Here is a 12674-nt window from a genome sequence, read left to right on the forward strand (position 1 = left end):
AATAAAATATAAAGATAAACAACTTATGTCGTAATAATAATAGAAATATAATAAAATTAAACATAGTTTAAACTAGAACTAAATAAAAATATATCATGATTTGGGTCTACGATGCCATCAACAACATCAGATCACATATTTAGGAATAATAATTGATCACAGCAATAAAATCATTCATACTCACAAAAATATAAGAATTTTATTCCCTATGCAACACTTTGAGAATTAGTCTGATAATTAAAATATAAAATACAATTTTTTAGATAACATTAGCAAGGATTGTTCTGTGGAAGCAAATCTGTGCTGATAGTTCTGGATAGATTAGCACGCAAGGGTCTGATAGTTTTAAGTTTGGTTGTGCCATTATAAGTAAAACTGACATCACAATTACTCAAAGGATGGGATAAATTATTTATTTTGCTTTCGTTTTGTAAAATCTCAGTTTTATCTCCATGCTTTATATCCAGTGGAGTTTGTGGTGTGGAAATGCCACTATCACTATCTACTGATAACTTATCCTCAATTTTCAAATTAACATTAATATTTTTAGAAGATTTAATATCTTCATTCTCTTTTTGATAAGGTGAATTGCAAAATGATTTAGTTGAGTTATTATTATTATACAATTCAACAACCTCTTGATTTTCATCGACCGACCTTAATGGCAAATTCAATTCTAATCTTTTGTCACATAAATGAGAATTCATAGATTTTGATTTGACAAGAGGGCTGGATTTTTTAGTATAGGATATTTCTTTCTTTTGATTTTCCCGTTGTTCTATCTGTTGCATAATTCGTCTTATTTCTGGTGGAAAATCACAATCAGATTTCAATTCAACTTGAGTAGATATGAACTTGCTTAAAGTCAGTACTTTGTCTTCTAAAGATTTTATTTCATTTTCCACTCTCGATTGCCATATTTGTTGTTGGTTCTTCAAGGTATGTTCATTCATAATGGAAATCTGAAATGTAATTATATTTAGTAACTCTTAATTCAAAATTAAAATAATAACTACCTGATCCAGCAAATGTTTCACCATGTAATGGTGATGTATTTCTAGGATATTTTTAGAATAGCAAGAAAAAACTAACATATTGTAAGGAAGCATGCTATCAAGCAAGATGTAAAACGATTCAGCTATTCAATTGACTGTTACGGTAAAAATGTAAAAAATAGGTTTTTCTGTATTATCAACTCGGCATAATAAAATAATAAAATAAAAAAAATGATCCAAGTATAAAATATAAATGTTAGACATAAACAAAATTAAATTCTTTTTGTAAAACAAATTCAGCTTTGCTGAGAAGTATTTGCAATTGAAAAGTTATCAGATATTAATGAAAAGTTGATTGAATTACTGATATGACTATTACAAAATATTTGTTTGTAGTAGCATGATATTGTAAACAAATTAAGAGTGTCAGGGGTTTTGTTTAATAAATATAAAGTGTTTTTTAAAGTTAAATTTAAGGTTTCCATAAACTCAAGAAAACTGAAATTAAAATTCAGTGAAAAACATGCACTAACTTAGCACAACACAAAAGATGTTTCAATTAATAAAGTCGATCAATTAATAAATTATGAATTAGTGATAGGAAGGTAAAAATTTAGGGACGATCGTGTTTCTTAATTACGCATTATAATAAAATAAAACAAATTGGTCCAAATAATAATAACGATAATAAATCTTAGAGTGGGCAACCCTTATTTAGGTGTAGAAAAAATAAATGTTATCCAATTCACTATACAATTTCAAAAAAATCGGTCAAGTCATTTCAAAGGAGAATAATCACTATTATCATGACACAAGAATATATATATATATATATATATATATAGATAAAAAACTTAATTATTATTTATGAATTTCATACCTCTAATCGTGATTGCAAATGCCTGTTAGCCTCTTCTAATTTGCGAATTGTTTCTGTTTGTTTGCTGACACAGTGATTTTCTTCTTGTAAAACTTGATATTCTACTGAATACTCTAATAATTGTTGTGAAATATTCATATTCAGCACCTAAGAAAAGAGATATAAATTTAAGAATGGTAAATATGATAATTATTAATTTAATGTGTTTGTTTTACATATATAAATAAAATTTTTTACTAATACAATTTCAATAAAGTACAATATATTGACAAACATATTAACAAACCTCTAGCATTATCTTATCCATAGCGGCAGCATCTAGATCTGGTAAATTATTCTTCAAACAACCCATTATTTCTTCAAATGTTTCACAATTTAATAACTGATCAGCATTTATTTTTAGAAGAGCAATTGCAAACTTGAAAATAACTTCTGAAGACTCCAAAAACAGCAAATCTAATTATGACATTCATATTACTTTATTTAATTCATAAAAACTATTTTGTTCTTTAAATTTTAATTACCAAAAACTCTAGTGACAAAGCCCAAAGGAAACTGTGAGCTGAATACAGTCAAAATCCAAGGAGCGGCATATAGAGTTGGTGCAATATCAAATTCATTAAATTTATCATGAATTTGAGGAAGACAATCCTTCAGAAGTCTAGAGAGTTGGTAAAGTTGAAGCTGAAGATTTGACATCGTAGGTAAATACTTTTCTCGCATGTTTCTGGCCAACATTAAATGCCGCAATAAGAAAAAAGCTTCTGACTCCTCCATCTAATGAACAGCAGATTCATATTCAATTTAAAATCAATATTTCATATATTACATATATTTTTTAAAAGCATTTTGAAACTTACATGCAACAAAAGAACACCAGCAATAAAACTCAAGCCTTGGCAATAACCAACATCAGGATCTAGTAATGAATAGGCTTTCAAAATGTTGAATAATGAAAGTTGGCCTGGACCAAGCGCTGAACTAAAATATGCATGACTTGGAAAAGTGCGCCCTGAAATTAAATGACGAGTAAATAATTATGTAATGTAGATACACCTTGAAAACATTACATTTTCTTGAAAACTATAATGATACTACACTATTAAAAGTCTATGGATTAATTATAGCTAATATTATCATAAATAATTCACCTAAATCTATAAGTATGGCATGTTGATGTGAGGTTAGCTGTTGTAACAAGTTCTGATAAGGCATATTACAATTTGGGAACTTTTCAGTATCTATTTCACCAGATTTTTGAGCTTGCCTCTCAGCCAAGAAAGTCCAGACTTCTCGGCGTTTTGCTTTGGGAATACCTTAAAAAACAGATTGATTAGATCAATATACAAAAATATAACATGATAAATTGTATAAAATACCTTGTTTGCAATAAGATTTCAACATATCTTGATCAACTTTAGCCAGACTATGTATGGTTTGACGCTCCCAAAAATCTAACATTTCCTTTTCGCATGTTACTATTTCATTGTATTCCAGTTTAATTCGCTTAACGGCATGAACTTCTTGTCTTGCTGTAAGAGGTATGAATAACACAAATCAAAAGTTTTGTACACAAAGTTTATTTAAGATTGTTATTTTTTTATATCTCACCTCTAAGCCTGGCATTTTCTCTTTCCATTCTCACTAATAATAGGGTTTGATTAATTGCCTTCTGCCAAAGATCTCTTAGCTCTTCTTTTGTTTTCTTACGATATGGTTCATCATCTGTTAAAAAAATAAAATTATAGTATAATGAAAATAAAATTATAAAATCCATATACTAGAAACAGATGTCCAGAAGTTTTTTAAAATATTTTTTTCTATTACATAGCAACTTCTGTTAATATTTTTACCTTCTATATAGGAATTTGGATCAGTTTGATCTGCTAATCTCTTCCTCGGCGTAGTCACTTTATTGAAAATGTCCTGACGCCACGATTCTTCATTTTTTATTTCCGATTCTCGTGGTGTATTTCCGACTTTCATGAAACTGAATTGAAAAAGTATATAAAAATCAATTTAATTAAAACCGAGAAACGTTTAACAAATATTAACTAAAAATATTTTATACTAGCTACTTCAAATTTTGTGTATTGTCAGGTGAATCATTAAACTTACATGTCCATCATCGGTGATTGTAGTTGAACTGGCGAATTAAAATTTTTATTAGGCGTCAAACCATGTTCATCAATATATTTCGTAGAATTCTTATAATTAAATTTTGTAGCCGAATTTACGCCAAGCTTGTTAGATTTAGGAGTTTCAGAATTTTCGTCTATCTTTGTGGATGCTAACATATTCGCTTCCTAAAAGAGAATAAATTGAATACAAAACTATATAATACATAAGAATAACTTTAATAATCATTAATATTAAACTATTAGATTAAGTATTTAACTTTATTACTCAAGAAATCAAATGACAGTGATGCCAGCTTCCAATTGAAATTATATTCAAAATGAAATAAAACTTAACGATTTTGCAGTTTATGATTTTTTTAAATCTTTAATTAACTTACACTTTATTGCTGCAATCATATAAAACTTACTTTATTCAAACCAATTTGGTGCTATGGAATAAAATTGTGAGGCAGTGCTTATAAGACTAATATAGTAATAATACAGAAACTTCAGAACAAATTTTTGAAAATTGCCTTAGAAGGACCAAAATATATCCAGAACTGGCTAATTCATCTCGACACGAACACACCTACCATAAAAGACGTAATAACAAAAACAGCACATAAATATAGAAACAAGCTTATCAGTCACCCAAATTCACTAGCAAACTCATTAATAACAGAGAACTATCAATGTACGTTGAAAAGAAAAGCACCACTGGATTTAAGTCATCAATTTTCTTGATAAAGATTGAAATAACTTAAGTCATTATTTATGAGAAATTATTTATAAGTAAATAGTTAAGATTATATCATTATCAATAAAATATTGTTAATATATTGAGTTGTTTTTCCAACATGCCCATTTAGTATACAATGTCCCTTACGGCTGACAATTGTAAATTCCACAAATTTATTAAATGTTCTTAACTGGGCAGTTACAAATAGAATAGAGAATAATATATATATATATATATATATATATATATATAAAACTTACCCTGCTTAAGTTGAATTCCCGAATACTAGCAGCAAAGTCATCCTTAGAACCTTTTCTTTTCAACAAATGATCGAACGAATTGCTCAAAGAACGTTTAGCCTTCATAAATATAGTATTCCCACCAAGGTATTGATTTATGAACTCGGTCCTGTATTTATAAATAACATTTATAGAAATATAATTGATTTATATAATTAAGTAAAACAAATACAAACCTATTTTCTGCTGTATCGTGCGTGTGTTTATGTTGTTTTGTTTCGCAGTGCATTCTAACCAGAGCCATTAGAAAAACATTCTGCTCCTTGATACTTTGTTCATGAATATCGCCTGCACCATTAAATTTCTCAAGTAAAATAGACTGGTCTTCATTTGACCAATGTTGCTCAATCCTTCGGAATATTGTGCTTTGCGCCTTTTTATCAGAGAGCCCTGTAAGATAAAAGAGATTTAAGGAAATAAAAAAATAATAATAAAAATTTATATAGAGATTATCGAACTAATTTACCTTCCAACTCCAGACAAAGTTTATGGTACCATGTCATTGGGCAATGTTCACAACTATATATTTGGTTATTGAGCTTCTCTTTCGATTTGTATAAGTCTGCGCCAGCTATAAATGCTTGTGATATAGCTGAAAACGAAAAACACAACAAGAAATTTACTTAAATGTAAAAAATTGGGGAAAACTTTTAAGATTTTCGAGCTATTATAGTTTTACTTTATGAAAGGTAAGAGGGTAAATTGAATTAAATATGACCATCTGAACGCTTGGTTAAAAGCTTTTTATATTCAGTCTTTTAATTTGGAGTGGACAAGATTTGGGGTACCACAGCTATTGTATATATATTGATGTTTTGCAGAAATTATATGTATAATATGTATATGTGTAATATTACCTAAGACAACGTCATCTGTAACTGTTTCAGATTGGCATTTGAATATGTAACTGATGTAACAAGCATCAGGTCGCTCCCGACAGATAAATCCGAAATGATCAGTGTTCGTTATTCCCTAGAATACAAATTTATTATTACAAAATCAATACATAAATATAAATGCAACAGTACAACTAATAATAAGTTATAACAAAACTACCTGTACACATCCAGAAACATCCCTAAGTTGTTTGTGAAGCAAAATTTGTTTTCTATCTGGGCTGATCAGCCTGAGATCGGTTCTTCCAACCTGGAAAACCATGGTTCTATTTTGTTGATCACTTTGGTTATTGATATGACCTGATTTGGACAATTGGGATAAATGTCCAAGAGAAGGAGTTGTTATTGAACCAATTGAAGCGGATCGCGCGCGTTTTGTATAGTTATTAGATATAGGGCTGTAAAATTAATATAATTTTTCATAAACTGATCAAGTTAATCATAATCTAATTTTTATGATCTTGGTTTCTAACATACTCTTGTGCCAGCAAGCCCGAAGACTTCGTGACGATCAGATCTTGACTTTGTCCTCTTTGAAGAGTTCCTTTGATCCGTCCATTTTTCAGAGTAGCTCTGTCCTCATTTTTGAAAGTTTCCTTATCAGAAGAACATCCACCGCCACTATCAGAATTATTAGCCCTATCCGCTTCGTCGTCGGTAGAAGAAATAACTTGGGAGTGTGACACCAATTTAGAAGTGAGGAGATTAGATGCCTGAGTTGTTATACTCTCATTGGAACCAAGCGATAGGGTAGATGAATCCTGCAAATAGAAAACAATAATAAGAAAATAATACGAAACTCGAGATAAAATTAACCATTTCAATACATAAATTTTCTAAAAATCTTGTTTAATAAATAATGGTTATATATTTACCCGACTGCCTGCTCGCCTTAAAATATCATTACCATCTCCTGAAAGCTGTTTAAGTCTCGCCTTTTCTGCTTCATAGGCTCTAAATTTGGTGAGAGCTTCATCTATAAAATTATCAGGAACTCTCTTATGCGAAACTTTTATTTTACCTACGTACAATACCTGAAACAAATAAATAACAAGTATAAATAACAATTCCAACCCAAAAATTATACATAAAAATTACTAGTGAATAAAAAGTGGTGGATATAGCAAAGCACCATAATAATAGTTTGTTCGGAAAGTAATTAGTTATTTTCTGGTAAAATTTAATTGCATCAGATCTCATATTTTAGATATTCACAACAAGTTTTGGGCCAAAAAAGACCAATTGATTCGTCTATATAGTTGAAATTCGTCGTATTTTATTCTGTATGCTTGAATAAAAGGTAAAAATGCTAAGAAAATGGATTTTATCATGCTAGTGCCAGAGTCAAATTGCAAATTATTATCAATGCTTGAGGCAAACGCGATTATCAAAATATTAATGAGCAATCTACTGCTTTTAACCGTTTGAACTGTTATCCTCAGCTCACCTTAATATAGTATTATTTGCCTATTTAATGTCTTATTTTGGTTCTAATTTTCGGCAGTCGATTTTAAACTGCTTTTTTTATTTACAAATAAAATAGCAATCAGAATCTTATTATTATATAAGCTATTGAGTAGTACTTGAATTCAAAACCGAGTGGCTTGTTTAGGAAACTCTTCAATGAGAGTCCTTATTACTTATAGTAAATCAATAGGTTGTTTTTTCTTTAATCTTCTCCTGGTATTCGAAGGTTCATAGATGGACTACAGCATTTTCATGTTCATTAAGACGGTCAATGGGGTATGCATTTATTTTTTATTTCTTCTTGTACTGCGTCCATTTGAAGATCGTTGTGAATAATTTTGTTTGAGACGTACCAGGGCGCTTTGATTATTATCAATCTTAAGGGTTCAGACTGCAAACTGCTTTTTTAATAGTTTTATTTTTGGATAGTAATTAGAACTTATTGTTAGCAGTCTTATGAGCTGACGTGATTAAACTTCTTAACAACGTTACTTCTTAGAAAGCTCTCTCGACGGTTTGCCTATCTATATTTGATGTATTTGTATTATTAAAATTTTTCTAATACTGATGGCATGTTTTTAATTAGATATCGTGGATGGGCTATTTTCAGTTGGAAATATATTATTGATCTATACTTTGCAACATTGGCATAATAATAGTCCATAATTATACAAAAGCAACTCAAGCGTTCTACGTTGTGGAGATTATGCTGCGTCACAATTTGCGCATTTGCGGTCCAGTATATAAGACATAAATAATTTGTTTAAAGGATCAAATATCTAATGTTTATTAAAACGGAATTATCATTCCGAAAAATTAATTACTCAAAGAAATATGAAACGAGTTTATTTTTCTTACCTCAAAGAAATGAGAGCTGCTCGGTGATATATCAGCGCAGAGTGATGTCAGATTATTCACACTTTGTGTTTTAGTAACATCGTTCTAGAAAAAAAGAATTGCATATAATAGAAATAAATTCGCAATAAATTTTAGTCATCATTATAAATATTTACTTGAACTAAAAATTACAATTGTTTACACGTAATTGTTTTAATGACTCACTGATAATTGTTTATAATTATTTTGGAGTCATATCTCTAAACGTTTTAAAAATAATTAAATAAAGAAAAAATAATGAAAAAAATCATTTACAAAGATTGATCACAAAAATCAAGTATTTGTTTGTAATTTATTGTTGAGCCCACTTAAAACCCACTTATTGCTATATTTTTAAATTAAATACTGCATTACAGTACCGAGAATATAGTATTTTTTGAATGTGCATGATGTGTTATTGAATTGATGTTCAAATTCTTTCTGAGAATAAATATATTAACCTAAAAAACTGTGGTAATCGATAAACTCATATAAAAATTTCATTGCAAAAATGATGGTGACTGATAATGAGAAAAATAATTATAATTAAAAAATTAAATTAACAAGATTTACTTTGATTACAAAATATTCTGTAAAATACAAACAAAATACCAAAAGTTGTAGTATATTTAATATTCCATAACTAGATTGATAAAAATATAAGTACTAATTATAAGTATTTTAATAATAAAAAAAAGCAAATTTATTTAAAATTTTCATGAGCTTTAAATATGCTATAAAATTTTATAATTTCTTTAGCAAGTTTTATTTCTTATTAGTGAGTTACCTCCTTAGTAGCTTCATTTAATCCTGAATTACAACTAACAGAAGATGGCATCCTACGAATTCTGCCAGTAGACATACTGTTTAAAGTTAATTCAGTTTTTCCATTTCTCATCTGGTTCAACTTTCCGTGACTACCACCAATAATGCCATTCATTCCTGAAAATCAAGGAAAACATAGTAGTAATACATAATATAAATTAGGTAAATAATATTAGGCAATACTTGAGGTGTTTTCCAGTGAATTTAGACTTTATGGAAAATTTACTTATTGAGTGAAATTAACTTATAGTAGGTGCTTGCTTATAGTAGGTTTTTCCAGTTCAGAAAAATAGGTATGTGAATTGAATAGATAACATTAGGTAATAATAATCAAGTACAATTCCTTAACTACATGAGACGCTCTCCAGTAAATTTAGTTTTTATGGAAAATCTGCTACTTGAGTAAATTTAAAGTATAGTAGGTATTTGTAAGACTAAATTCATTATTCCAATTCAAGAAAAAAAAGTTCCGGCGACACATTTAATGTTAGACTAGAAGTTCAAGTTAATAAAATAAAGAAAGGAAAAACACCCATATTTCAATTTTAATTTAAACACTTTCAACTCGGATAACACCGCTCCGGGGCCAAAATACATATTAATCTCGCAATTCGGGAGAGGAAAGGGTTAAATTTATATCCTAAAATCATATCTCCATAATAAGAAATTTTCATATCAACTACTTATGTATCTACACAATAAACAGTCAAATCACTTTAAAACGATTTTCAAATGGCGTATTATGCGGAATAAAGGCAATATGTTCGAGTTCGATTATGCAATAATAGAATGTGCAATATGTAGTAGTCTCTTAAAATCAAGGACTAAAAATAAAGTTTTCAAAGAAGAACGAATATGAAAATGTAGGTAATAAATATGTCAAAATACAATCAAATTAGATTGTATCAAAATACAATCTATTAGTATATGTGTAATATAAATCTACATTTAAATATTATTTACTACATCATTCTATATTAAGTTAAGAGTTTAAATAAAATTGATAATTTGATTTAAGGTAATTTAAATTTATTGACAAGAGCCTAAAATAATATCCATTATTATTGATTACGGCTTGCTTATGAATGAATAAATAAATAAATAAATAAATAAATAAATTAATTAATTAATTAAATTTTAAAGTCGAACATTCAATATGTAGTAGTTAATTTAAAATTATGGTAAAAATAAAGGTTGCATAGAAGAATGAACATAAAAATGTAACAAATACTATAACAAATCACGTAAAACATTAAGAATGAAATTTCGTATAAAAGTTCAATTTTGATTTCCATATGAATAATTATAAAATCAAATTCATTCCTAATACTTTTTTATTTTCAAATAGGTGGTTTCAATAACCATATAATTTTCACTATGAGTACAATTACAATATAACTATGCTTAAGTTATAATGTTTTGTAAAATATGGAATTTTCTTTAATATAAAGTTATTAGCATTAAAATAACATTACACTCTCACAAGTGTTCTTCAGATCTTAAGAGCAACGGCAGGACAAAACCAATTTGTCTAAAGTTAGACAACCAATTTCAAAATAAATCATATTATATTTTTCTTTTAAACTTTTAGTGAACCCAATAGTATTATATTATAGTATATAAAATATCAGCAGGTATTTGAATTATGAAAATAGCTAAAACTTAACGACTGTAGTACATAAAATCTAACTGTGAAATTACCTGACTGAGGCGTAAGTTCGCACGGAGTGGTGGCCATGTGCTGCGGTATGCTGCCGAGGGAACCGGCCGAGTTCGCGGTCCTCTTACTTTCCCGCATTTGGTTTATTAAATCGCTTACCTGTAATAAATAATAAATTTAATTAATAAATACATCAAATTGCAAATATTTAACATAGATTTTTTTATGTATTCGAGAAATATTTAAGCCATTTTTTCTATTATACTAAAAGATTATATTTTTTTTTACATTTGAATGCAATAACACAAGTGCTTTTTTTTTCTTCAAAGATATAAACAGTGCTGGATTTACAGTAGGGGCAATCGGGGCTACTGCCCAGGGCGGCAAATTTCGGGGGGCGGCAAAATTTGGATAGTGAGAAAAAAATTCTATACAATATAATCAACTTTTTTCTAACAACATTTTTTATTTCAAAATTATATATTATTAGTTAATTATATATTAACAAAATATAATACGATTGCAATGCAAAATTTGAATTTATTTATTCATCACTAATTTATTATTTTGCATTGCCTCCCTCTCCGAACGTAAATTTTCAAATTGGTTAATAAGTTATCAAATTTGGCAATTTGGCTAATATAAAGATCCGTAAACTAGCTGAAAGTTTAAGAAAAATATGTACTTCAGTTCTCGAGCCCTCTTAAAATGACGAATTTGTGCACTTCCAAGCTTATAGCGACGAAAGAAAATTTAAACTAGTGACTCATGGCATTGTGCCTTAAGACAAATTACTGAAACATCCCATACTGAAAATTACATTTTATAAAGAGCTTTAAATTTTTTTGAGAAATGAAAATAAGACTTTTAAAACACATTTTTTGTATTTTGAAATTATTCGAAAATATGAACTTTTTCCAGAGAAATCGCGCTGCGTAGCTGTTTCAGAGAAAAAATATCGAAACTCAATTACCATTTTTCGTAATTGCCTGTACCAAAAGCTAATCAGCACGTCTCTCCATCAATACAAATCTTATATTTTTTAATTATTTATTTTGAGAACACGGATCAACCGATTTAAATGATTCAATTCCTATTGATAAGGAGACGTGCTGACTAGTTATTGGCCAAGGCAGGTCCAACTGTTATGAAGATACGGGCCAAAATGCCAAAATTGATAACTCAGTTTTTGAGAAAAAAAGCGTCAAAAATCATTCAATCATTCAAAAAAATTCACAGGATAAATAACTGCTTAAATTTGTGGGGAGCAGGTTTAGCGGTTTCGATGATTCAATAAAAAAATTTGAAAAAGAAACAATTGGCGAACAAAAGTGATCATAAGATATATGCACATTGAATTATCAGATATTTTAAAGATATAATAATAAGTATAATTTTTGTTTACAAAGTTCGTAAAATTTCAGGGATGGGGCGGCATTTTTGTCAGTGCCCCGGGGCGCCAAATTTCTAAATCCGGCCCTGGATATAAAAATTGATTGTGGGTCTCTAAAATTTTATAAATTTTTTAAATGTGTCAATATTTATGTTTAGAAAAAATCCTATCATACTTCAATTTTTCAAATTCAAAAAACACAAGATAAATGGTTATACAGGTAACCCCCGTATAACACGGTAGTTACGTTCCAAAAAACTAGCGTGTTATGCAAATCCGTGTTATACGGGACAAAGAATTAGTACAAAAGGAAGGGTTACGTTCCACGAATTAAAAAAAACATGCCACGTATGATGATTTTATAATAAATATTTTTATATTTATCAATTTATTTTAAGAAATAATATACATTACATGAATTATATGATTTTTTTCGTCGTAACTAACAAATAAGCGCCATCCAAAGGCGATCCTTTATTTTTGCTAGATATTATTTTAGATTAGATAAAATTTAATTTTTATAG

The 12674-nt window shown here is 28.6% G+C and overlaps 1 protein-coding gene across 2 annotated transcripts in view; it reads right to left on the minus strand.

Annotated features, from left to right (window-relative positions):
* Positions 1-106: 106 nt before the first annotated feature.
* The window catches only part of LOC113377109 (TBC1 domain family member 4), an 81991-nt gene continuing 69423 nt past the window's right edge, over positions 107-12674 (minus strand). For both annotated transcript variants that reach the window (XM_026617311.1, XM_026617312.1), the window contains 20 exons: positions 10799-10916; positions 9060-9214; positions 8255-8338; positions 6805-6963; positions 6407-6690; positions 6090-6327; positions 5891-6005; positions 5500-5625; positions 5210-5423; positions 4995-5142; positions 3994-4181; positions 3729-3865; positions 3487-3600; positions 3255-3407; positions 3027-3191; positions 2736-2887; positions 2400-2652; positions 2162-2331; positions 1876-2022; positions 107-962 (listed from right to left, as the gene is read on the minus strand). In XM_026617311.1, the coding sequence (XP_026473096.1) occupies positions 270-962; positions 1876-2022; positions 2162-2331; positions 2400-2652; positions 2736-2887; positions 3027-3191; positions 3255-3407; positions 3487-3600; positions 3729-3865; positions 3994-4181; positions 4995-5142; positions 5210-5423; positions 5500-5625; positions 5891-6005; positions 6090-6327; positions 6407-6690; positions 6805-6963; positions 8255-8338; positions 9060-9214; positions 10799-10916 (3813 nt within the window). In that variant the 3' untranslated portion in view covers positions 107-269. The remainder of the gene's footprint in view (positions 963-1875; positions 2023-2161; positions 2332-2399; positions 2653-2735; positions 2888-3026; positions 3192-3254; positions 3408-3486; positions 3601-3728; positions 3866-3993; positions 4182-4994; positions 5143-5209; positions 5424-5499; positions 5626-5890; positions 6006-6089; positions 6328-6406; positions 6691-6804; positions 6964-8254; positions 8339-9059; positions 9215-10798; positions 10917-12674) is intronic.

This window comes from Ctenocephalides felis, unplaced genomic scaffold (genome assembly GCF_003426905.1).
Source record: "Ctenocephalides felis isolate EL2017-DRISC unplaced genomic scaffold, ASM342690v1 CF-g0.4_SCAFFOLD_01886, whole genome shotgun sequence".
Taxonomy (NCBI): Eukaryota; Metazoa; Arthropoda; class Insecta; order Siphonaptera; family Pulicidae; genus Ctenocephalides; species Ctenocephalides felis.